General features: G+C 44.8%; 1 protein-coding gene across 1 annotated transcript in view; it reads right to left on the bottom strand.

Moving 5' to 3' along the window:
- Nucleotides 1–2,290: 2,290 nt before the first annotated feature.
- LOC119386981 (kinesin heavy chain) overlaps nucleotides 2,291–23,428 on the bottom strand; it is a 109,336-nt gene continuing 88,198 nt past the window's right edge. Inside the window, exons 13-20 of the mRNA XM_037654274.2 lie at nucleotides 21,941–22,297; nucleotides 20,170–20,265; nucleotides 16,102–16,315; nucleotides 14,237–14,760; nucleotides 11,029–11,165; nucleotides 9,627–9,706; nucleotides 8,194–8,297; nucleotides 2,291–5,592 (exon numbers count right to left, since the gene is read on the bottom strand). Coding sequence (XP_037510202.1) covers nucleotides 8,194–8,297; nucleotides 9,627–9,706; nucleotides 11,029–11,165; nucleotides 14,237–14,760; nucleotides 16,102–16,315; nucleotides 20,170–20,265; nucleotides 21,941–22,297 — 1,512 coding nt within the window. The 3' untranslated portion in view covers nucleotides 2,291–5,592. The remainder of the gene's footprint in view (nucleotides 5,593–8,193; nucleotides 8,298–9,626; nucleotides 9,707–11,028; nucleotides 11,166–14,236; nucleotides 14,761–16,101; nucleotides 16,316–20,169; nucleotides 20,266–21,940; nucleotides 22,298–23,428) is intronic.

Here is a 23,428-nt window from a genome sequence, read left to right as displayed (position 1 = left end):
GGAGTCACTTGGTGTACAGTATTGCCGCAGGTTTCCTGTACATGGTTATCAACGCTCCTGAAAGGCAAGCAAAATTCCATGATGCGCTTGGAGAATTCAGTTTTTCTTGTGCAGGTCATGTTAGTTACGCTTCTGCATTTTGATCTACCTCACTCCTCAATAGGCCCCATTGAAAATTCTTGCTGATTACTATAGAAGTTGCAAGATGAGTACTTTTCCAAGCAAACTTTTCAAATCGGTTCATTATTGGTAGGGCTCCGTGTTTTCGGAGTGTATTTTTCTTGAAATTTGGAAGGTGTTCTTCAGAGTTTTTTTGGGAGGAAACTTGGCGTTTATTGGAGTTTATTTCACGTAAATCTCCAATTCTCTGAAATTCGGTGTTTGATTTTGCATCATAGGTTGTTGCAATGTGTTCCTATGAATTTTATTTCCAATGAAAATGCATTGCATTGTTGCTGATAATCCTGTTTCTTTATCCTTTCATTTTGTCACACTTCCTGTTCATTTACCCTGTTAACAAGGCTGTTGATGTGCACTGCTGTAAGCTCACCAAAGTCAACTTTTTTTTTTTTTGGGGGGGGGGGGGGGCAGGCAGGAGCTAGACAAGCTGCTGCATTGCGTTTTCTCCCAGCCTCTCTCATCATCTTGATGAAAAATAAAGGACCTATTATTATTATTCTGAATACTCTGCAATTTTGGGTGAAATTATGTCTGAACACGAAAACATGCCAACACACTTAGATGTCTGGTAGGTTTGAACGCACACACATACACATACAAGCACAAATACTTGAATACATAACACCCACGTTTGTTCATAAGACAACCTTGAAGCTTGTTGTAATAGACGCAAGCATATTTTACGAGGTTGCTGCAGTTGATGGAGGTGCGCTCCTTTTGATTGACGATCCTCAGCTTTGAAAATGCCCTTTGAACATTGAAAATGACCTTAAAAATCGGAGTTTATCAGATAAATCCGAACTGTCAAAAGTTTTACCGGCGAGCGCTTAGCGGATTTTTTCTGATTTATCCGAAAACACTGAGCCCTAACTATTGGACATGTCAGAAAAAAAATTAGCTCTGTCATAGTGCGTCCTGATGGAAACCTTCACTGAGCGAGTGCTCTCTCCCTCTGCCTAATCTGACGTTTGCAACTGCAGCGAACCCTCAACAGCTGGAGGTGAGGGAGCACTTTTATGTTGATGCGACAGGCCCTGCCTTTTCCCACCCTCTTTCTATACTGTTTCTCAGCACAGTTGCAGTGGTGCGCGCTTTCCATTGAATAAAGAACCCAAGTCCTATGCAATGTTCGATGATGTTCACAACTAGTCTTGCTGAGCATTCATGTGACTTGACAGATTGATCATGGAAGTTCCAACAAGTGTGGCTGACATATACATATGTGTCTGGTCAGTGGCGTAGGCAGAAATTTCAGTGGGTGCACGTCCTTGATCTGAAGCGGGGGCCGCGCAGGCAAGTGTCCTTTTGAGCTCTGTATCCCACGGCAGAAATATATTTCAGGAGGGGCACATGCCCAGTGTGGAATCCCTTGGCTACACCGTTGTCTAGTACGTGGAACAAGAAACATTTAGAAGTTGAAAGCCTGTCATTTGCAAGTCACATTCTCGTGTAGCAACTATCGTGCCAGCAGCAACTGGCAGCCGACAAAGAAACTGCCACCGTTTCAATTGCCGAAGGAACCAGTTGCATGTGTTGCTCCTATTCGACTGTGCGTTGCGGTGGGATTCGGCCGCCTGCATTTTGGTTCTGGTGACGGCTGCTGCACGGTGCTGCCATTCTATACACCTCTGTCATCTCGTACAAATTTTGTGATGTTATCTGGTCACCCGTGCTGACAAAAGTTTCACCTTCTATATATTCTTGCTCCATGGCACTGAGACAGCGCACATAAAGCCACCGTCCTTCTCGGCAATCACTCGCACGTTTCTTTACCTCGCGTGGTGCAATAGGCTCTTACAGCACTTCCAAATTTATGTGGGAGATCGCGACAGCAGTGAATGTTCATTTAAGTGTCCTCATAATTGCAACTACTTGAATATTAATCTTTCCATATTTGCTCTCTTGCACTTTATTGAAGACTCAATACGAGGATGAAGAGCATTCCTTGCACTCGCAAAATGTTGCACTTTGAGTCACGTGTAACTGTGTAGCCTTTTTATACAGAGCCCGAAAAATTCTCCCAGTAGCCTACTCATCTTCCAAGTCGTACCTATTCTCCAGACAAACCTGAAGAAAAACGCAACACAAGCACAAACACGTTCACCAGATTACCACCAGAAAACAAAACTTTTATTAAGCCACATACAGTACAGTACATCTTTTATTTTTTTTTCATAAATTACTTTAATGCTTGACTTCCCATGGACACATTGCAAAAACGAAATAAAAAGGAGATAAAAGGTGGTTTAGGTGCGGATGCAATCCCGCCTGCAAGAAACATTACAAGCAAACCGCCCCACAAAAGCCCCAGTGTGTGTGTGTGTGTGTTTTGCATGCACTAATTGCACTAGCCCACCATGATGCTGCGCAAAATGCTGACAATGAGCCTACACTGTGGTTTCCAGAGGAGGCAATATACCACCTATTACATGCACCAAACAGAGTGCTTAATTCTTGCGGGCAATGAAGTTAACCTAAAATCACGCAAGTTGAGAAGGAGAAAAAAAAAAAAAAAAGGCAACAACGAGCCCAGAGGACGTATGCCCGAGAAACAAACGGAAAAAAATACATTTTCAAGGCTATACAGTTCCCCTTGCAGCAGAGAACCCAGGCCTGTATCGATTGTGAATACACTATCTTCGTTTTTCATTTAAAGCCATAAGTGCATTCCACTGAAACAATAAAAATAGTACAGCTATTTAACTCTATAACAATAGCCTCAAAACACACTTTATATATAAATAATTGTTAAGGGCTACAAAATAGGAAGAGGAGGAAAATAATATCAGTAGAGGTCATCACTATTGCAAGCTGCTATGGGCAGCTGTTTGAAAGTCTATTGTACCCCCATCCTGCCTTGCCAAGCTCACAGCAGCCGTAAAGCAGGTGATATACAAAAGAAGCGAATGACACCCCTTACCAAACTGAAAAACAATAACAATACAGGGCTGTAGAACGTACTCTATTGGCGTTGGGTAAATAATTAGGCAAAAAAAAAAAAAAACATACTACCAATTTTTTTGGTCCAGACACACGCAAAGAAAAAAAAAGTTACTCTTGAGAAAAAAAAAAAACGATAGGGGACTTCCAGAACATTTATCACACCAATGCTCTCTCTCGCAACTGCATTCACACCCCAGATCTGTTTTCATGTCCGAGTTTTGTGTTGGTCTGTGTCTGTGTGTGGCTGTCGTGTATGTCCACTTGTATCGAGTGCACGTGTCTGTTGTGCGCTGCTTGTGTTGGTCGTGAAAAAGGCACAACAAACCTCAAGGACGTCACCTGCAGCACTGCTTCAAAAATATATACGCGCGACTCTCCCGTTTCCCTTCTTGCCATCGTTCCGTTTCGGGGGAAGGACCGTGGGAAGGCCGGTCTGGGAGGGTGCCCAACAAACACACCTCGGAAGGAACAATGCAGGCCAAGAAAAAAAAACTAAGAACAGACACAATAGCATGGACCGACGTCTGGCGAGAGGTTTGCAAACACTTGTAAGGTGGGAACTAGCATCTATCCACAACTGTCAAATTGGGAAACACAGTCGGGATGCTTGACAAGTACATTAGAAGGTCGTGATAGACATTAGAAGGTCGTGGCCACGAACCCAGCAACAAACAAAGGCAGAGTGCTTATGTGACATCTGGTGTGAGCATTCCTTTGGTAACATATGTACAAGCAGCTGCAAAAAAAGACGAGCTTTGAGAGCAGGGGTTGTGTTGAAGAGAGAGAGGGTGGGAGGAAAAAAAAAAGAGAAAGAGATTCTGCTTCACAAGGAGCAGGTTTGATCTCTTCAACGAGGTTGACGTCACACTTGTTCGGTAGCATCTGCAGGGCGCAGATGATTGCCTCTGTACCACAACAGTGGGCGCTCCCCTCGATAAAATAACATCAAAACCCAGGAACAAAATGCTGGAGGGAGGAAAGTAGTCTGGTACTAAAAGGATTAGCTTAGAAAAGTCGTGGAAGGCAAGAAGATGGATCCTATATTTTGACTCTTGGTACAGGACGGCGTACGTGTGCGGCGAGTGCGAGGGCACAGCTATGACAAGACAAAAATTAAACGTGAAAAAGAGTCTTTGCAGCAGACCAGATGCCACATAGGTGCGGTTTCATAGTCACTTTGATGTCTTTTAAACACCATCAAACCGAGGTGCCCATCATGCGTGACAAACCGAGAGGTAACCATTCTCTAGATCCAACCTACTCCTCGTTAGCTGGCACACCTCTGTGCAAGAGAAAGGACACCCAATAAACGAAGATAAAGAAAAACAGTGCTGCTTCTTCAGACAATACGTGTTCAATCCCATCAGTGAAACACACACCCGTGTCAATTTCATTTAGCACCTGCCTATGCAGCCAGAGGCCACTGGCATGCAACAAGCTGTGGAGCACGCCCTGTACAAGCAATGAGTTAACATCCAACCAAAGATCGAAGACTTCTTTTCACGTACGGAAGTACATTACAACCATTCAGCAGGCTGAGAGGCATGTGATCACTGCTACCCAGTCACTCAGTACGCAACTGATCACCATATAAAAGAACAGTAAAAGACGCAATGAGAGAAGAAAAAGAAACGAGACACTGTGATGCACAATGAACTTACGAGGCCTTTGCCGAGTCATGCAAGTACCCCTTTTCATAAAAACAAACCACTGTCTTCCAACCCAGCCCAACCCAACTTTTTTTTTGGCTTTTTTTATTTGCTGAGCATGCGTTGTATGAGAAGAGAATGAACTAGGGCAAAAATTAAAGCTACAAGAAAATCCATTTGGAAGCTGCAAGTGCGTGAACCGTCAACAGAATGCTTTAAAACAAATTACAACAGTCCCTTACCACGTTACGGAAAAGAAAAAAAAATTAGAAAGGTAGCCAAAAGAAGTCGGAACTAGACATATGCACTGAGCAAAGTTTTTGGTGCATGGTCATAAAAGTTGTCACCAGTTTCACAGGAAGATGAGAGTGAGCGTTTGACAAAGAGAGAGAGGGAGAAAGGGAAGTGCAGATCAGAAAGCAGTTTGATCCTATAAAGCGCTTATCGTTTTCACTGCTGCCATCTTTGGAAAGAAGCTGCACGCCATTGGCTGCACTACAAACTGCTGTCTGCTGCTGCTTGGAAAGACACTGTACGCACAACAGAGGTCTCGAAGGATCAAAACCTAAGGGCAAGGTGGGGCGTAAAAAGATTTAACAAAAAAAGAATGTCAGAGAGAGAACAATGGAGGGAGGAAGTTTGGGTAAACCCTGAAGGAACGCGATGCCCCGTGGCATGAGACAACAAACAAGCAAGGCCCAGTGTTGGTCTTCACTGCTTCCTTCCTCCTCTTGCCTTCCTTCTCTCCTCGGCCTCTCGCGAGTGCTGGCAGCTGCAGTTGCGTGCACTTTGCGGCTGTGTGTTTTCGTGTATTCGTGATCTGCAACAGAGAGATCAAAAGTAACGACTTAGCGCCACTAAACGCGTGAGTATGAAGGTGATAAAGCAGCAAACAGGGAGGTGCTTTGTCATTGCTAAAAACAACGCTGCCTAGTAAACCACAGAGAGATGAACAACACCTTTCTGAGAACTAAACTGCGCCGTTTCATGTCCAGGAACATAGTAGCTTTTGATGGACACTGTTGTTCAAGGCAGAAGATTCATTTCGACCACCTGGGGTTCTCAGCTGTGTATCCAAGGCATATTACTAGGGGTGTGCGAATATTCGAATTTCAAATTCAAATCGAATAATACCTAATCGAATAACTCGAGAGGACGAACGTCTAAAGTAAGGCATGTTGTTGGGCTAGTTGGTTCATTGAGTAAACGTGAATAATCGCGTTGAATAAATGTGCAGTTTAAACATGTCTTCTTATACGAATACAGTGAACTCTCACTTTCGTGAACTTCAAGGGACCCAAGGAAATAGTTCATTTAACTAAAAGTTCACTAAACTGTGTATTCACTAGAACATGGAACAGCATTACGCACAGCAGACATCTAGTCAAAAGTGTGAAATGTAATTTATTTTTAAAATAATTCTGTCATTTTCATTTGGACTGGCGCCCTTAAAGCGCAAGAAGAGACAAAGCTGTCCAAAGAGTCTAAGTTTCTGTGCAATGCCTCTGGCACAGCTTGTTGCTGTGGACCGAAGTCTCGCAACCTCCTAATATGTATGCTACAGCCTCGGCTAGAGATACAGGATCTGAAGCTGCCTCAGCCATTACAACTTCCTCGTCGCATGCTTCTTCTTCCGGTTCCGGACGAACACTAGAAACAATATCCAAATATAATAGTCCTGCACAGGTAACAAGCTCTCCGTCACACTACAAATAGTCTTCCAATAGAGCACTGCTGTCAACATCCAGCAGCTGTGCTGCACAGCGCAAAACTTCGTTGATTTAAAAAATGAGTCTGGGTTCGCGGATCAAGTTTGTTCAACTGAAATATTCACTATTCAGAAATTCGTTTGCATAGGAAAACCGCCGTTTGTACAAGTGAGAGTTCACTGTATCTAAAACACGACAAAGGCCAATGGTGCTACTTGGTGAGGGTGAGGTGGCTAAAACTAACACTAACGTCGCTACAGTAGGCCTTTCGTTTAAGCGTTCACCGATATCCTGGTTCAAAATCAAGTGCATGTTTATTTTAAAGATTGTCATTCCCGCACGTCATGGCTCCAGCCAACAAGGCCAGGGAACAGTCTGGGAGACTGCCAAACTGCTAGCATCGAAAAATAACCAGCACACTGACCTCGGACCTTTTGGTCATGAGGTTCGAAAATACCTCAATGAGCCCGTGATCCCAATATAGGATGGTCCTTTGAAATACTGAAAAGAGCATGGAATTGAACTTTATCCAGGCATCGCAAAAATTGCTTTGCGATACCTTCCTATCCCTGCTACTGAGGTGCCCAGTGAGCACACGTTTTCAACGGCAGGAAACACCGTAACATCACGGCGAGAGAGCCTGAAGCCAGGTATTGTGGCACAGCTTGTGTTTCCACATGACAATTTGTAGTCTTTCGGTAGCAGTCTCTCACCATCTTATGTGCTCAAGGACATAAGCAGATTTCATCTTTGTTCTTTCTTCAATTTTGAATAAAATCTTTTGTATTCGATATTTGACTCAATATTCAATATTTCTGACCACTATTTCGCACTATTTGATTCGAGATGAAATTTCACTATTCGCACGCCCCTACACACAATCATTCTTGCATTCTGCCTCATTGAAGTGTAGCTGGTAATTGAACTCTGCGACCTCGTGTCACCTTTAACTTAAATTTTGAAAGCTACTTAAATTAAAACAGATTTACAAATTTATACAAGTTTGATTTCTCACAAGTTGGCTCTTCAAGCTTCAGCCAAATAGGAGGGTTGGTATATTGCAAGGGTTGTTTTTCGCTCGATCATATTCCCTCATGCATTATTAATGGCTATGTCTACTATGTCTACAGTTTGTCATTCCCAGGGATAATGTGGCTGGAGTGTTTCTCAGACCACTTAAAAAGTGGGAAAAGAGATAGCACTGGGACATAATGACATTACATTATCCCGTCCACACTCAGAATATGCTAAGAATAAGTAACGTTGAGTGAAGGACAGAGAAAGCCTTGAAAATTTGTTTATGTTTTTAAACCTTTCAGCAGGATTGATCTTGTCACGTTGCATGTATGTACTCATGTAAATGAAAATGCGTGAAATCTGGACAATCGGCAAACTGGGTCGGTACAATGTGACACCGCCTTTACCATTCCATGACACCAAGTCAGAAGAAGCACAGAATAACAGAGAGCTGAGCTAGTTGGTAAGTAGTATTCACTCTAAAAAGACAGGGCATGCAAACATGGACACGAGAAAGAAATCAGGGCACCACAAATACCAGCGTTTGTGGTGTCCCGACTTCTTTCTTGTGTCCATGTTTGCACGCCCTGTCTTTTTAGAATTGACAGAAGAAGCAATGGTGAAAAGTGAATCCTGTCAGCGGAGCAGTTTTTTTATGGCAGGCTCACGATACACGTTGTGGACACACGACGTACCTAAGCCTTTTCCACGGCTGCATTTGGTGGCTGGTAGACCATGCCGCCACCTCGGATTGCAGCACCCACAGGGGCATGGGGCTGGCCGGCTCGGATTGGCTTGGCTGCACACACACACACAAAACAGATATGAGGCAACCAATAGAAAAAGAAAAAAACAGGCCAATGTCATCTGCAATCGATCCTGTTCTATGAGCCAAATGTACGGGAGAAGGGAGACTGGGCTATCAGTAGTGGCCTTCAATTCTAGTCTGTGCCACACGGAGCACAGAAGCTTTCCCTTCATTGCCACAGAAAGTTGTCCCCCAGTATAGTACCACCAACAATAACAATAAAACAAAGAATTCCAGGAAGGAGCGGCACTAAATATGATCACAGTTACCAAAAAACATTCTATTTTCTTCTCAATAGTACCAAATTGATCCTATTGGTATTACAACAGATAAAACTCGTGCCATTTGTATATTTTTGCGGGTCAACTTTTCAGTATTTACTTGTTTTGATGTGGCCCAAATGAGCCATTAAGCCCACCTGGCTACAACACAAGTAATTGGTAAAACAATATAGATTACATAACAATGGCATAATTATAATGTAGGTCCTCAGGTTAAAGGTGTGGAGAGAAGCACTTAGCTTTTGTGGATTTAAAAACCTGCCATAAAACTTAACAATTCGTCTTGAACAAGAGGCACCTCTTGGTTCCTCCAATTTTGCTCACACTATAGCCCTTTACGATGTTCTCCTAGCAAAATGGCAGAGGGTGGGCATGTTAGTGAATTGCCGTATGTGTTCATGTGCGAGTAAGCTTTTCGAATTGAATTTGATGTACATCTGTGTTATACACATTTATGCTTTTTTTCTTCTTCTCTTGGTCATACGAGATGCCAACTGGGACCCTTGGCCCCAGTTGGTGCAATGTGAAATCCCAATGTTTTGTGTTTTTACTGGGATATATTTCACGGAGTAAAGTGATTGGCTCACCATACCAGCATATCTGCGTACATCACCATCCATAAAGTAGCCAAAATGCACGGGGGCTCGTGGATATATCTTATGAAACAATATTTGCCACTGAAACATACGCAGGACCCTTAATGAACAGACGTCATAATGTTCACATATTCATGATATCGCCACACACTGTGGATGTTTGGCAGATTACATTATGTAGACCTACACTGCTGCCAGCTCCAGCACTTTTGCAAGGCATGTTGTTCATTGGCATGCTGGGCCTGTAACTGTATGCAGCCTAGTGGCTTTTTAGCATCCCTTTGTCTTTAGATTGTGACAGTCAAGCAGATGCACGGTATATTGTAAACAATCTATTCACCCCCCCCCCCCCCACCCCCCCCACACACGTAATTCACTGCACCATCAATAGAACTCCAAAGTGCAAGTGATATGTTCAGTAAACATCTACGCTTGGCACCTACCTATTTGTGCCATGTGCGTCCTCCTGGCCAGGTTCTTCTGCCTGACAGCCTCCTTGATGCGATCCACCTCATACTGGTAGCTGAAATATTGCATACATGTGCAATGTAGCCATGAACATAGGGTGGCAGAAGGGCAAGCAAGAACCGTTTTCACACTACAGAACAAAGCCAAGCCAGGGCAAAACTTTACACGTATCCCCTGCTTCCCTATCCCTGAAAAACAAGTAACAATTTCAAAACTGACCACATTACATATCTCTATTGCATGCCTCACCTATGGTAACGACAGTAGGAAGTAAAATTTATTAACACTTGTTCGCACTGCAACATGGAAAAAAAATTGTGCCCATAGCCCACATTTTCATATTGTTTTCCATAGTGTTTTCATATTGTTTTTTTTTTAGAGTTTTCCATTTTGTATACTGGACGCCTGAAAGAGCTGACCAGCAGCTGCATGCAGTGAACACCTCAGCTTAGCCTAAACATTGTTAAATGTCTGCCCAGGGTGTTTACCACACATGGGTTTCCATTGAGCAATATTTCCAGCTTCTAAATGACAGTTTGGATAAAAAGTCCTCAATAATACAAAACATTCATGAAGGGAGAGGTGGAATGGTGCCTCCTGCAGTACTAAGTGTGTTCATTAATGATAACAGCTCGTCACTACCAATGGTCAGTCAGCTGTATATAGGGTCAGTAACAGACTGAATGCCAAACTGCACAATGTATCCTACGCTAGCCATCTGATACCAGGAGACACGACGAAGCTGCTGACTTCTTCATATTTTTAATTCAGCGAGATGTTTTCCTGCTTTGCTTGCTTCCTGCTGGCATCCACATAATTCATAAACACTTTTTTCATAGCAATCAAAGTAAGCATCTTTTGTCTTTCCATCGCCTTTAGCTACATTTAAAATTTTCTTGCAATTCCAGTTTTCCTTAATTAACAATGTTGCATGCACATGTAAGCCTGTCATCATTATCACTGTCTATTTCGGCAAGATAATTGACATTTCTAAACATAACTGAATCCATATGCAGCAACGATCCAATATTATTCGAAGGTTCCATTATGTCCATGTGCACTTGATACCCCCTTTTCAAGATGGTGCTTGCGCGCATGCATCTTTTTTATTGCACTGAATGTACAAAAGTGCACTGCATAAAGCAAAGACATAACACTGCAATAAATTCTTTCTGCATATTCCGAAGGACCATTGGCAGGCATGGTTTATTCAGTACACAAGTGGGTACCGAAGCTGCATCAGTCAAATCAACAACACAGCCACTAGGCAGCATCAGTCGTTCTCAACTTCCATCACACATGGCGTTGTGAGGAGAGGGGTCTTCAGGGAAGTGGTGCAGTGCACGAGAGAGACAACAGTGGCAGGGCACTACTCACCGCTTTCTGTCGCGCATGGCACTTTCCTTCGCTTCCTTCAGAGCACTCTCCAGAGCCTTGACTCGCTCCATGGTTGCTCGCAAGCGCTTCTCCAGCTTAGGCAGTTCACAGCGCAAGTCGGCGTTGTCACGCACCAACTGCAACAGGCAGGAATAAGAAGGGAAATGAACACAATGGCAAAAAAGTTTAGGTGAATAAAAAAGAACACAGTCTGCTTCAGTGAAAAAAAAAAAAAAAAAGATGATTGATCCCTCTGTCATAGGAATTGGAATAACACGAAAGTAAAGCGTGCCCTTACAGAGGTAACCGAACGTTTACTGTACATTGATATAAAAGAGTTTGTACAATGTGCACTGATGTCTGGCAGCTATAGCACCGTTTAACGTGGATGCACCCACTTTGATGATTAATGGTACATCTCCATCCCGACGACTAATGCCCATGTTAAATGATTAAACAAACCCTTGTGGTAGCTGTAGTAGTTAACGGTGAAAGCGTAATCAGTAGGGGTGTGCGAATATTCGAAATTTCGAATATTTTTTGAATAGTGTTTGCTATTCGATTCGATTCACACTGGAATTTTACAATTCGAACTATTCGAACTTCCCAAAAACGAATACAGTCAATGTCAGATTGAAAGTGACCCCTTCAGATTTTCAATATGCTTCACCTCATTACATTCTGTATTGCGGCAAAGCTGCCTTTTAAGCCCCGTTACGGTCGAACTTAGCCAAAACACAGTCAACGTCCGATTGAAAGTAGTCCCTAGATTTTCAATATGCTTCACCTCACCACACCCCCGTAATGCGGCAAAGCAGCCTTTCAAGCCCCGTTACGGTTGAACTTGGCCAAAAGACAGTCAACGTCCGATTGAAAGTGGTCCCTAGATTTTCAATATGCTTCACCTCATCACATCCCCGTATTGCGGCAAAGCTGCCTTTTAAGCTCCGTTACGGTCGCAAATGTATTAACTCAAGAAAACGCTGGTTCCAACATGGAGATGAAAGATGTGGCAGAGTTGGGGGCTCAATTAATGCTGTTTTGGACCTGAAATTTGGGCAGGAAGTCCGAAAAATCAGACGCCGAAGCTTTTTAGCATCCAAAATTTCAGATGTTCTTATATGTCAACGTCTACGAGGCAGATTTGGAACCCCAGACTTGAAGGGAGCACACCCTCGTCCGCCACATCAGTTGGGCTTCCACAGAAGTTGAAAGAAGAGGAGAGGCTGAGGAAATGGCATGTTTGCCTATCACGTGTAAAATGTTGTCGGCAACACTTTGGTTGCACCAAATCATGTACATAAATACAATTCGGCCTCTACATTGCCTCATTCTTGATAAGACAACTATGAAACACCACCCCACCAGTGCTTCATCAACCTAGCGAAAAGAAACACTTTCATGTTGCTCTCTCATAAGAATATGCTTAGGAACCCTCTCTAACTTTTTTTTTCCTGCAATTTCACTTCGAAGTATTCGAAAAATATTCTAGAAATATCCGAGAAATATCCGAAAAATACTCGATTCGATTCGCACTTACACTTCAATATTCAAATTCGCTTCGCACCCAAAATTTTGCTATTTGCACAGCTCTAGTAATCAGAGAACGAGGTGCGATAGCCAGAAGGGCGTCGCATATTGGACGCGGAATTTGGTCACCATCCCACGGCATGTTAAAATGTGATTGAACACCATGGCCGGACTAGAGGGAAACTCAAAGCGCGTCGTGCTGCCCCGGTAGCCCGGCCGCGATTTTTCTCAGGGCGAGCTCGTGAGCGGGGAACGCGGTGTTACAGCCAGGTGAGGCAGGCGCGCGTCGCAGAGCTGTTTTTTGGTTTGGATTAGCATGATGCTATGAGCGAGGCCGACGCTTTTACGACGCTTGGGCTAGGATCGCCACCTCGCGGTGTGTTAAGGCATTGACAAAATTGAACTTCTATTGAAAATGCGCCGAATGGGACGGATATGTAACGCGTTGGAGGTGCTAATCGCGGAGGCCACAGTAATGACGAATTTACTTTACCGCTCCCAGAGGGCAACACCACCCCGCCGACTGGGAGAGTGGTAGATATAAAAGGCGCATTTGTAAGGCCTCTAGAGTCTGTGGCCCTGGCGCAGTGGATAGCATGCCCGGCATCTGTTGTTGCGGACCGAGCGATCGTGGGTTCGATGCCCGTTGACGGAACTTTTTTTTTTTGCCATCTGATCGTGTAAATTTTTTCAACATCATTTCCGTGACGGACATACGTCACTGAAATCTTGGTGGACCCTGGCATAAAACACTTTCGTGTAAAAAAGAAAACGAAAGTCAATGATAACCAATGAAGTGCATGCCTCACACGATGCATGCTGTTAGTTTACCAGCATCACTTGATAACTACGAGTACCACTTGATAACTACCAGTGACCCACATCTATGTAAACTTCTAGGAACCATAGGTGTTTATGTGAATTATCCAAAGTCGAATGCAGCAGTGTCAGAAACAATTATTTTGTATACTTGTGTAAGGCCCACACTTTTCTATCAGGATCTTTTACACGATGTGGGCTTAACACAATGCAGGTTTATGGTTAATCACTGAAGTCTTAAACGGCGCTTGAACTGTCATACAGAATAATGCAACCATTAACAACCATCCACGAACGCTTTCATTCAGTCATCCTCATTATTTAACAAGCCCATCTCATTAACACTCTCCCAAAGCTGGTTGTCCTCCATTACACAAGTAATTGAAATTTGAAATTCCTGAACAGTGACAGGAGACCCTTTGATGACCTGTCTGATGCGTCATGTACGCATTTTGCCCACAGGGCATGTGCTACGAACTAGAATGAGACTGCATGTGACCACAAGGAGGAGGGCAGGATGTGAGATTGAACCTGTGACCTTGTATTCAGTAGCAGTGGCATCATCAGACTGAAGCCACTGAGGCAATGTAGCGGATACAGTAGAACCTCTTTGATACGTACCCATTTCATACCATTTGTTGATACCGACGTTTGCAATATCATTATCAAGTGGAACTGCATGTGTTTTAGTGAATTTAGAGAGTACGTTTTTCAAGATCGTACATTTTTTCCCACATTTTTTTTTTCTTTAAAAAAAAAATGTATGAACGAGGTTCCATACATTTTATTTTAACCAGTAAAACCTCCGCTAAAAAAAAAAAAAACTGATGTTTTACTGTACAGGCTGAGCTGCACTGACCTGTTTGTGGACCTTGGTGAGCTGGTCCAGGTTGTTCTCGAGGAAGGCGATCTTCTGCTTCTGGGCCAAGGAGCCTCCACCTCCGGAGTCGTCGGCATCCTCGCCCTGGTTGGCCTTCTTGACCCGGCTCTGCAGGTCCTGCACGAACAGCTTGCGCAAGTTGTGCAGCGTTTGCAGCTCCTTCGAGACGGTTTCCTCGAGCCCCTTCAGGTCTTGGCGCGCCTGCTCGCGACGTGCGTTGAGGAACTGCAGCTCCTGCAGCTTGTGGCTCTTCTCCTGCTCCTCCTGCTTGAGCCGGTCGTACTCCTGCTGCAGCCGCTCCTGCGCCAACGACAGCTTCTGGTTGGCGTCCTTCAGCGCGTCGATGTGGCCGATCTTGTCGGCGATCTCGTCCCGCAGCGAGCTCAGCTGCTTCTGGTGGGCGTCGCGGTGCTTCTCGATCTGCTGCTCCAGGGCCTCCTTCATCTTCTCGGCCGAGTCCTTCTCCTTCTCTTTCTCCTTGGAGGCCATGATGTGCATCTCCTCTGCAACGGCACAGGGCGTTGGCATGCACAAGGCGCACTCGATTCCAGGGTTCACAAGGTCCCACTTTCTGTACCACTAGTACAGGTGAGACTTCAATACAGTCGAGCCTCGTTATAAAAAAATTGCACAATAAAAAAACTGCAGACACAGAATTGTGAAACTTTGCTATAACAAGGCTTGAGTTTATAACAAATTGTGAAATGCACAGGCTACTTCAGGCCACTATATACAATATTGCCAAGGAACAGCACATTTCTGCAAATTATTCTAGTTAAATCAGCACTCTGGGCTTTATAAAATTCCTATTGTGGGTGCCTGCAGCGAAGATGCAATGATTAAAATTTCCGATTATGGAGTAATGGCAGAAGTAACATCCGCTACTTTTTTCGGTAATGGTAATGGTAATGCGTTGGGTAACGCAGCGCGGTAACGCGTTCCTTTTTTGTTAGCGTAACAAGTAACGTATTTACCGTATTTACTCGATTCTACCGCGCCCTCGATTGTAACGCGCACCCGTTTTCCGCGACCAAAAAAAAAAAAAAAGTAATACATCGATTGTAACGCGCACCCATTTTTCGTGAGAGAAAAGAACAAAAGAAGTCCGTAGGAGTCAAACTTCGCACATTCGAAGAACAAGTATTTGGGTTTTAAGGAACTAAACTTTCAAAAAAGTAAAACACAAAGTCAAAAAGCGGGCCTTGCCGCTAAAACTGTCACCACTACGGCGGCGATACGAGTCGGGTAATGGATCAGTCCTCGTCGCTGTCGGACAACTCCTTGTCGCTTTCAACACTCTTCGATTTCGGGAAACCGGCCCTGCTTTGGTCCACTGAAACCTTTTCGTGAAGCTTTGCTGTAAAAAATCTTCTGCTTATGTTTGCGCCAGTCTCGCACGCACGTTTCGGGAACTTCGAACGACCGCGATGCGGCCCGATTTCCGTCCGTCTCTCTGCACATGTAATAACTATTCTTTTAAATGCGGCATCGTGGTGCACTCGTCGAGTATTTAGAGTCGGCACTTCCATGCCGTCGATGCGAACGCAGAACGGGATGACAATCTCCTCAGCATACGTACGAACTGAAAAAATGGCAGAAATGGCCAAAGCGCGCAGGAGGCGGCCATTTTGAAATGTCGATGGCAATATGATAACCGAGTTTCTTTTTTTTCTCGGTACTCGATTCTAACGCGCATGCGATTTTTGGACTCGTTTTCCCGGAAAAAAGGTGCGCGTTAGATTCGAGTAAATATGGTAGTTACATTTTTTCGGTAACGCATAAAACACTGCAGTCACACAAGTAAGTGTGTCACCCATTACATGACAAATGTTTCTGAGCCTTACCAGCTGCCTTGAGCTTGGCGCACTCCTCGTTGAGCTCGTCAAGAGACTCTTCCAAGGCACGCTTCTTGTTCTCAATGTCCTTCATAGACTCCTGCAACGACTTCATCTTTGCTTCGTATTGACTAATCAGGAGACGGCACTCGGCCAAGTCCTTCTCGTTGGACTCGATCTTCTTGTTGCAGTCCGACTTGAATGATTCCAGCTGGTGGCAGCGCTGAAGGGTTAGAAAAAATAGCTCAATTTAATTCAGCTTTCCAAGACACATACAAACTACAGTGCAGTCCACTTATAACGATATCGAGAAAAACGAAAAATATGATCGTTATAACCGGTGATCGCTATAACTGGACTGCCGTCAAAAAAAAAAAAAAAAAAAAAAAAAAAAACGCGGGACGTATCTCTGTAGCTCCGATCCCGAATTTACCACTTGCACTAAAGAATACATGTTTTAGAAAGCAGGATGTCAAAAACACAGTTTTATTTGAAGCTCCAACGAGAGTGTCAAGCTTTAGGCGCACCTAAATAGTCTCAACATGGTCTAAAGAGTCTTGAAGTATCCGTGCGCCATTGCATGATGTACGAATGGTGCGTGGCGTTAACCACCGCGGCGGCAAGAGCGCACAACACGCAAGCACCACAAAAACTGCACACGCCGGCCAAAGCTCGGTTCATGTAACGGAACATCACGAAACTTCATATCAAGGCCGGCGACTAGGACGGGCTCCTGTACGGCGGCGGCGGAGCACGGCTGACATAACGACCACTCCGATAAGTCTCAAGAGCGAACAATGACCCGCCAACCACAACGGGAGACTTGCAGCTGTCCACCAAGCATAGTGTGCCTGCACGGCCAGCCTGGTGCCTGCGCTCAACACTCGCTTCGTGCTACAACGGAACTTTCGAGGAATTCAAACCTAGCATCGCGGCGCGCGCGCCGCCTCCACGGCCGGCGCGGGGCGCACAGCTTTGTCGGCACGGAGGCGGGCCCGGCAGGCTGCCATTGGCTGCTTTAACTTTGAATCTCCATCGACCCTAGCGCCAATTTCGCCTTCAGTTACCGCCCCTTTCAAGCGGCCGCTAAACTAGCAAATTATTCAAGATGGTGTCGGTGACGTAATTCTTTGGGACGCCGGAGCGGCACGCCAACTTGCTTTTCGCCTTTTTTTTTTTCTTTTCTTCCTCTCCTTTCGGTGCGATTGTGGGCCACGCGCGAGCGGCGAGGCACAACATGTACTTTAACAACGTTACAGTGTTCTAGAAGTTTGTAGTGCGCTCACTGAGCGGCGGAGCGTGACGCACTTCATGTCGCCGCCGACAGGCGGCGCGGCTCGCAGCGTCACCTGAAACTTTCCGGCGGATTGCTGGGCGCGGGCCGCGCGGCTAGCGCGCGTTGCTGTTTTGCGCGCAAGAAAAGTCAAAATTATGGTGCGCAACACACGAGCTTCTTTTGATGCAACTTTTCTGTGAGTTGTGAAATAAATTACTGTCGTTGTGACTGATTTACGAAGGGTGGGCGATGTTTAAAGCGGCTATTGCATAGATGAATGCTCCTCCACATAGCCGCGTGTAGTTGGGGGGTTGAAGTTTTTTTTTTTTTTGTCCTGCTGATCGATACGATTTTCAATGCCCTTTCGCCACTGTAACGATCATAACGACTTCACTCTCGCCTTTCGAGCCCCACAACGCTTCATTTTTTTTCTTTTTTTTTATTAGCAATATATGAGCTGGTCTATATGTAATAGGAGAATCTGTTGCTGGGCCTGTTGGTATACATACTTGAAGAAACGAAAAAAACAGCTTACACAAGAAGAGAAGACACTCGTTGGAACCAGCAACAGGTTTAATGAAACCACATAACGTTCCCTGATAAGCCAAGCGCTCATGCGTCGTACATAAAACACGTGTGATTCACAATAAGAGAGAATGACATCAGTAACCCCGTTTTTTTAAATAAGCAATCTCTTTCTTTGATAGTGACAGATACACTAATGCATTTGTTCGAACCATATGTTTCCAGATTTGCGCTTCAATCACTTAACGTTCGTATTAATCGCGTGGTTCCCTTACCAATAATTTGCGTGCCTTTCAGATCAGGAGAACAGCCGCACACCCGGCAATGAGCAGGCAGATTTGCTCCTCCTCCTGACCTGATAGACGTCTGATCTGATTTTATTTACACAAACCCCTGCCTATGTATGCGCAAATGCTTGCCATGATTAACAATGCAGAAATGGTCACGACCAATAAATAGCCGACGACGACGTTGATCTAACAGGCACTGGAGCATCCCAAAAGGAGCCCAATCCCTACGGGTCTCCCGCTTCCTAATGACAACTACTTCAGTCTCCCCTACATCTCCTTTTTCTGTACACGAGTATGGTTTTGCTGTCACCCTCCTGTTCTTTTTTTTTTTTTGCTTTTATTGTTACCGCACGCGGTCACTCCTAGCTTCGTTGGGTCCAGCTGTTTTTGTTGTCAAACGCTGCCCCAGCAATTTCTCTACACGTACGCTGCATGCCCTATGTGCACGACCGCCGGAGGCTGTAGCGCGTCCCTCCCGTCCAGATGCAGAGGCGGACCGTCTTTGAGACAGTTGCAGTTTGCAGACAGACACAAATACCGATCCTTCAGAAAAACAAGCATACGTAAGTGCAGCAAAGCGGCACGCGTGGTGCCGATCGACAAAGGTCTTTCAAACGAATGAATGGCGTGAACATGCGCTGCAGCTGGGGGAATCAGCTTAAAAGAAGAATAAAATGGTCGACCCCCTCCTCCCTCCATTTTTTTTTTTTTGTGGTCTCTTTTAAGTGTCATTGTGGTGGCCCTCTTACCGCCTTCAACTCCGCGTTTGTTGATCCCCCCGGAACTACATCGTAACCAGCGTAACCCCGACCAGGGGATGCGCTTCGCACCCCGCAAGAGAAGTTTTCAGGAGAAACTGGCGGCAGCGCCCCTGGCGGGCGCCCAGGCTGTCGACGCGGAGAGGGCCATGGCGGCGCGGCGCAGGGATACGGCAGTGAGCCCACTGCCCCATTCTAGTACACTGTAACAACGTGAAGCGGCTAGCGCCATCTTGTGGTGCGCTGCGCAAGCTCGCGATGGCACTCGGCGCGTGGGCTCCGCGGGCGGGCGCGCGGCGCACGCAGCGCGGAAATGGCGGCAGATACGAACTCGCGTAGGTGAACATTTCGCCCCGTCTCGGCATCGTTCGTTTCAGGGAAACTTGGAAACACATATGTAACGATTATTATACACAGAAAATGCCGGCCAGACAGCAAATTTCGATCGTTATATCCGATATGCGGCCAATAACATATCGTTATATATGGTTTTTTTCCTCATAGACTTAATGCATAAAATGACACACATAACTCGACCCATCGTTATAACCGATATATCGTTATATGTGGTATCGTTATAAGTGGACTGCACTGTAGTAAACAAATGCAGCATGCCAAAGTATCCATGTGCTGTAGTAACACAGTGGAAGAAAGCAGTGTGTTTGCTGTTTAAATGCTTTGGTATTCTTGGTATTTGGTTAAATGCTTTGGTTTAAATGCTTTGGTAAAAAAAATATTACGTGACATTAATTACATAGTGCTGATTGCAGCATTTTAGTAACAGCTGCACAGCCTTTCCTGCCTGAGCAGAGTAGTTTTAAAAGGTCAGGAATTTACTGGGTACAACGGACAAGTATGAATGAATAATTTAGCAAGAGTGCAGCAGCCGCAACTCAAAAGCATTCCTTTGCGAGCTCAACAGACTTCAATTTTCAAGCGAGCTGCACAGCTGCAGGCGCTTGAAAGTTGAGTTGATCTGTTCAAAAGCACATGCGTTATAAGCCTGAGACAGGCCCAAAAGTGGTGATTAGTTATACATAAGTTGACGTCGTCCGTATGGCTAGCAGGGTACAGTGATATCGAAGTTGCCTAGTGTATCAAACACAGGCAACAAAAATGGATGCTCGCAGCCAGATGCATTGATTTAAACTGGAGGTAACACAGCACCGATTATCCCAATGCTCAACCTAGGGTACAGTAGATAATGCTGAGCACTTCACACACTCACCTGAGCCAATGCTTTCACCTCCGACTTCATCTTGCTGATGTATAACCGAGCCACAGTGAACTCTTCTTCAATCTTCCCATTAACATCAGTGCCCGGCTGTAATGAGAAAAAAAAACAAAACAAAAATGTCAGAAGCGATTGCAAAGTTAAAGGTGTGTGAACAAAAATGTGAAGAAGTAATAGAAATTAGTACATATGTATAGAATGACTGTGTGAGGGAAGGAGGAGAGGGAACATAATTTTAGAACAGAAATTTGAACAGAGAGAATGTTTGCTTTGTAGTTTTCTGTTACTACTGGGCTGATGAAAAAACTTTCCCTTTCACCCGGCAACATTTATTAAACTGCATATATACATAATCTAATGGTTCCAGCGATGTTTTTGTTTGAAGTAATTTTAGTAAAACAGCGACATCACAAGCAACGACGGGATATAATAATGACGTCTCTTGAACAAAGTAAATATTGTAAAGAAAACATTACTTAGGGCTAAGTAATTCCACAGTATTCAGTTCATGCCATATTGACATAACATTGGTTGTTACAACTACACCAGAGCCAACACCACCTTTAGTGACCAGATTCGACGCAACATGACATGATTATCTTGAGCTATTGCTCATGCCAACTGTTATGTCATGTTTCATTCCTTAAAGGGACACTAAGGGCAAATAGCAATTCATGTCAGAGTGAAAGCTCAATGTATGACAACGTCTAAAACGGCAGTATTATCAACAGCAGTGCCCTACTTACCGAGAAATTAAGCTAAATGTATACCACGATGATGAGTGGGACATTTTGGAAGTGATCCCGATGACATGGGAGAGTCTGAATACAATTAATCACTAGTAATCAAATTAGCTGCAATAAAAAAAGAACCGTCTGTGCATCAAGACATGTAATAAAATGCTGCTTGTTCGCTTCTGTTTGATTCATGGAAAAAAGAACATCTTTGGCGTTGCCATGGGGAACGGCGCACATGGTTCAAATGTTCCGTTTTCGCCGAACTGCGCTTCGCCCGGCGCCCTGCTTCGCTCACGCGGTCGCATCTCAGTGGTAGTTTTGGTATCGCGTACTGCCGCGTGTGTTTTGCACGCTCGTGAAAGTCGCTCTGACAGAAAGTTAGACAAAATACCGCATGCATGTGATATGTTGCTGGATGACCGAATGGTGCACGCCGCCAGTGCATGCCGCCGCGCAGTAAAGGCGGGCAACGTTGGGCGCGGCAACAGTGACATGCAAAATACCTCTTTCAGGCGGGTGATTTGAAGTGCGCTAATGCAGTGCGGACCAATCAAAATGTAATTTTACTTCAAAATAAGCACTTCCTTGGCATAAAAGTAGCCCTACGAGGTTTCTGGACCGCTAACGTGTCCCTTTAGCTTACCGATATGCAATAATGATGGCATTGACTCCGCTGACAGTAATCTAAGTATGTATACATATTCATACAGGATAGGAGAGTGCTTTAGCAGTGCTGGTTTACCGTACAGTAAGTATGGAAATAACGTACTGTCATGGTCAGCACACAGCTTTTTTCAAACTTTCTCAGCCATGCGATTTGCTCATTGCGTGCAGTAATGTGATGAGGTGATCAAAATGGCTAATAGAGGTCTTGAAGACTAAACTAAAAAAAGAAAAGCTGTGTGCGACCAAAACAGTGCAGTAATACTGTACGGTGAACCGGCACTACTAAAACACCCTATTGTTTTTGGATTCAAGACAACTGTGCGCACCATCCTTTACAATAAAAGCAGCCACAAAACACTGACCTTGGCTTCTCCGGCAGGGCCGCCCAGGACGATGCCAATCTCGGCAAGGTCCTTGAGCAGCGAGGTCAGCATTTCAGTGGTGCGCTTCTTCTGGTGCACCGAGTGGTCCTTCATTTGCTGCAACTCGTTCTGTGCCGAGTTGAGCTGGCACAGCTTCTGGTTGAGCTCCTCGCCAAGGGACTCGCACTCGCGATTCTTAGCATCCACTTCCTGCGACTTCTGGTCGTAGTTGACGGCCAGCTCCTCCAAGGCCTGGAGCACCTCCTTCACTTCCTCCTTGGCCGACTCGTTTTCTTGTTGGATGCGCAGCATCTCTTGCTGAAGGCCGCTGTAGTCCCGCCGTGTGGTCGTGATCAGCTGCAAGACCACATAGAGGCATGGACACGATTATCACTAAACCTGAAAATTTCGGAATATTTTTCAATGCCTTTGCCGTTTACACAGAGCACTAAGAAGTACAGTGAATCCCAGATATATCAAATCCGGAGAGATTGCAAAAAAAAGTGAGACATATTAGGAATTCGAAAGAGGACATGCAGCCCCCAGGTTTATGCTTCACTGCCTGACAAAGTTGTATTGCAGTGAAGCTTACCATGGGCATCAGCAGGATTTTGTCTTGGGGGTGAGCAAACTCGTGTTGCATTGCAGTGGGGGAGGGGGGAGCACCGGTGTGGCTTGGGTGGGCAGTAAATGTAGGTGTGGCTTGAGGGGACAAGTACCCCCTTTGTGCCCTACCGGCGCCCATGAAGCTTACTACTAAAGCAACTGTCATTATGCAACCCGTCAACACCCTTGATGTGGCGAGGCACTCATATTTTTGAGATACACTTTGTACATCCTTCCTTCGTGTCACATAATTGCCTTGCAATTCATTGTTTTGTTTGACAGCAGCTGCCAAAACAGTGCCATTTCGCGCATGCAATATGTCGAATGACGAGAGAAGGGATTGTGGCATTGTTGGAAGTGCACTTGCACGGGTGCAACATTTCATATACTGAAAGTGGTGTTCAAAGTTCTAGATATACTTGTAGTACAGTACTCTATTTGCGTGACACTACCTAGAAGATGTTACAATAGTTGCATATAATATGGAAAACGATTACATATACTCAGGTATGATTACATATACTCAGGCGGCTTGTGATGCATGGCATGCCGAGAACTGAAATATCCTGCAGCCATGGCAGAAGTGGTTCCAATGAGATGTCAGTGGCACATCTGCTTGTGTTTAGTGCAGCCTTGGAGAGCAAAGCAGGCTATATTTTGTTCTGTGAGGTTGAGCAATATGTAGTGCAGCATTCAATTCACTGTCCAGTTGGGCAGAGTGAAGTTGCACCTTGGAATTTGTAATGCTTTGAAGGAAAAAACATTGCACGCAGTCTTATTTAAGCACAAGCAGCATCTGACAGGCATTAGCTTTCCTTATGAGAACATGGGCAGGATATATTGGAGCAATGTTTACCATAGAGCAACCTTAGAATGACAAAA

Source organism: Rhipicephalus sanguineus, chromosome 3, assembly GCF_013339695.2.
Source record: "Rhipicephalus sanguineus isolate Rsan-2018 chromosome 3, BIME_Rsan_1.4, whole genome shotgun sequence".
NCBI classification, from domain to species: domain Eukaryota; kingdom Metazoa; phylum Arthropoda; class Arachnida; order Ixodida; family Ixodidae; genus Rhipicephalus; species Rhipicephalus sanguineus.
The sequence above is the reverse complement of the archived record's forward strand: the minus strand, read 5'-3'. Positions and strand labels throughout refer to the sequence as shown.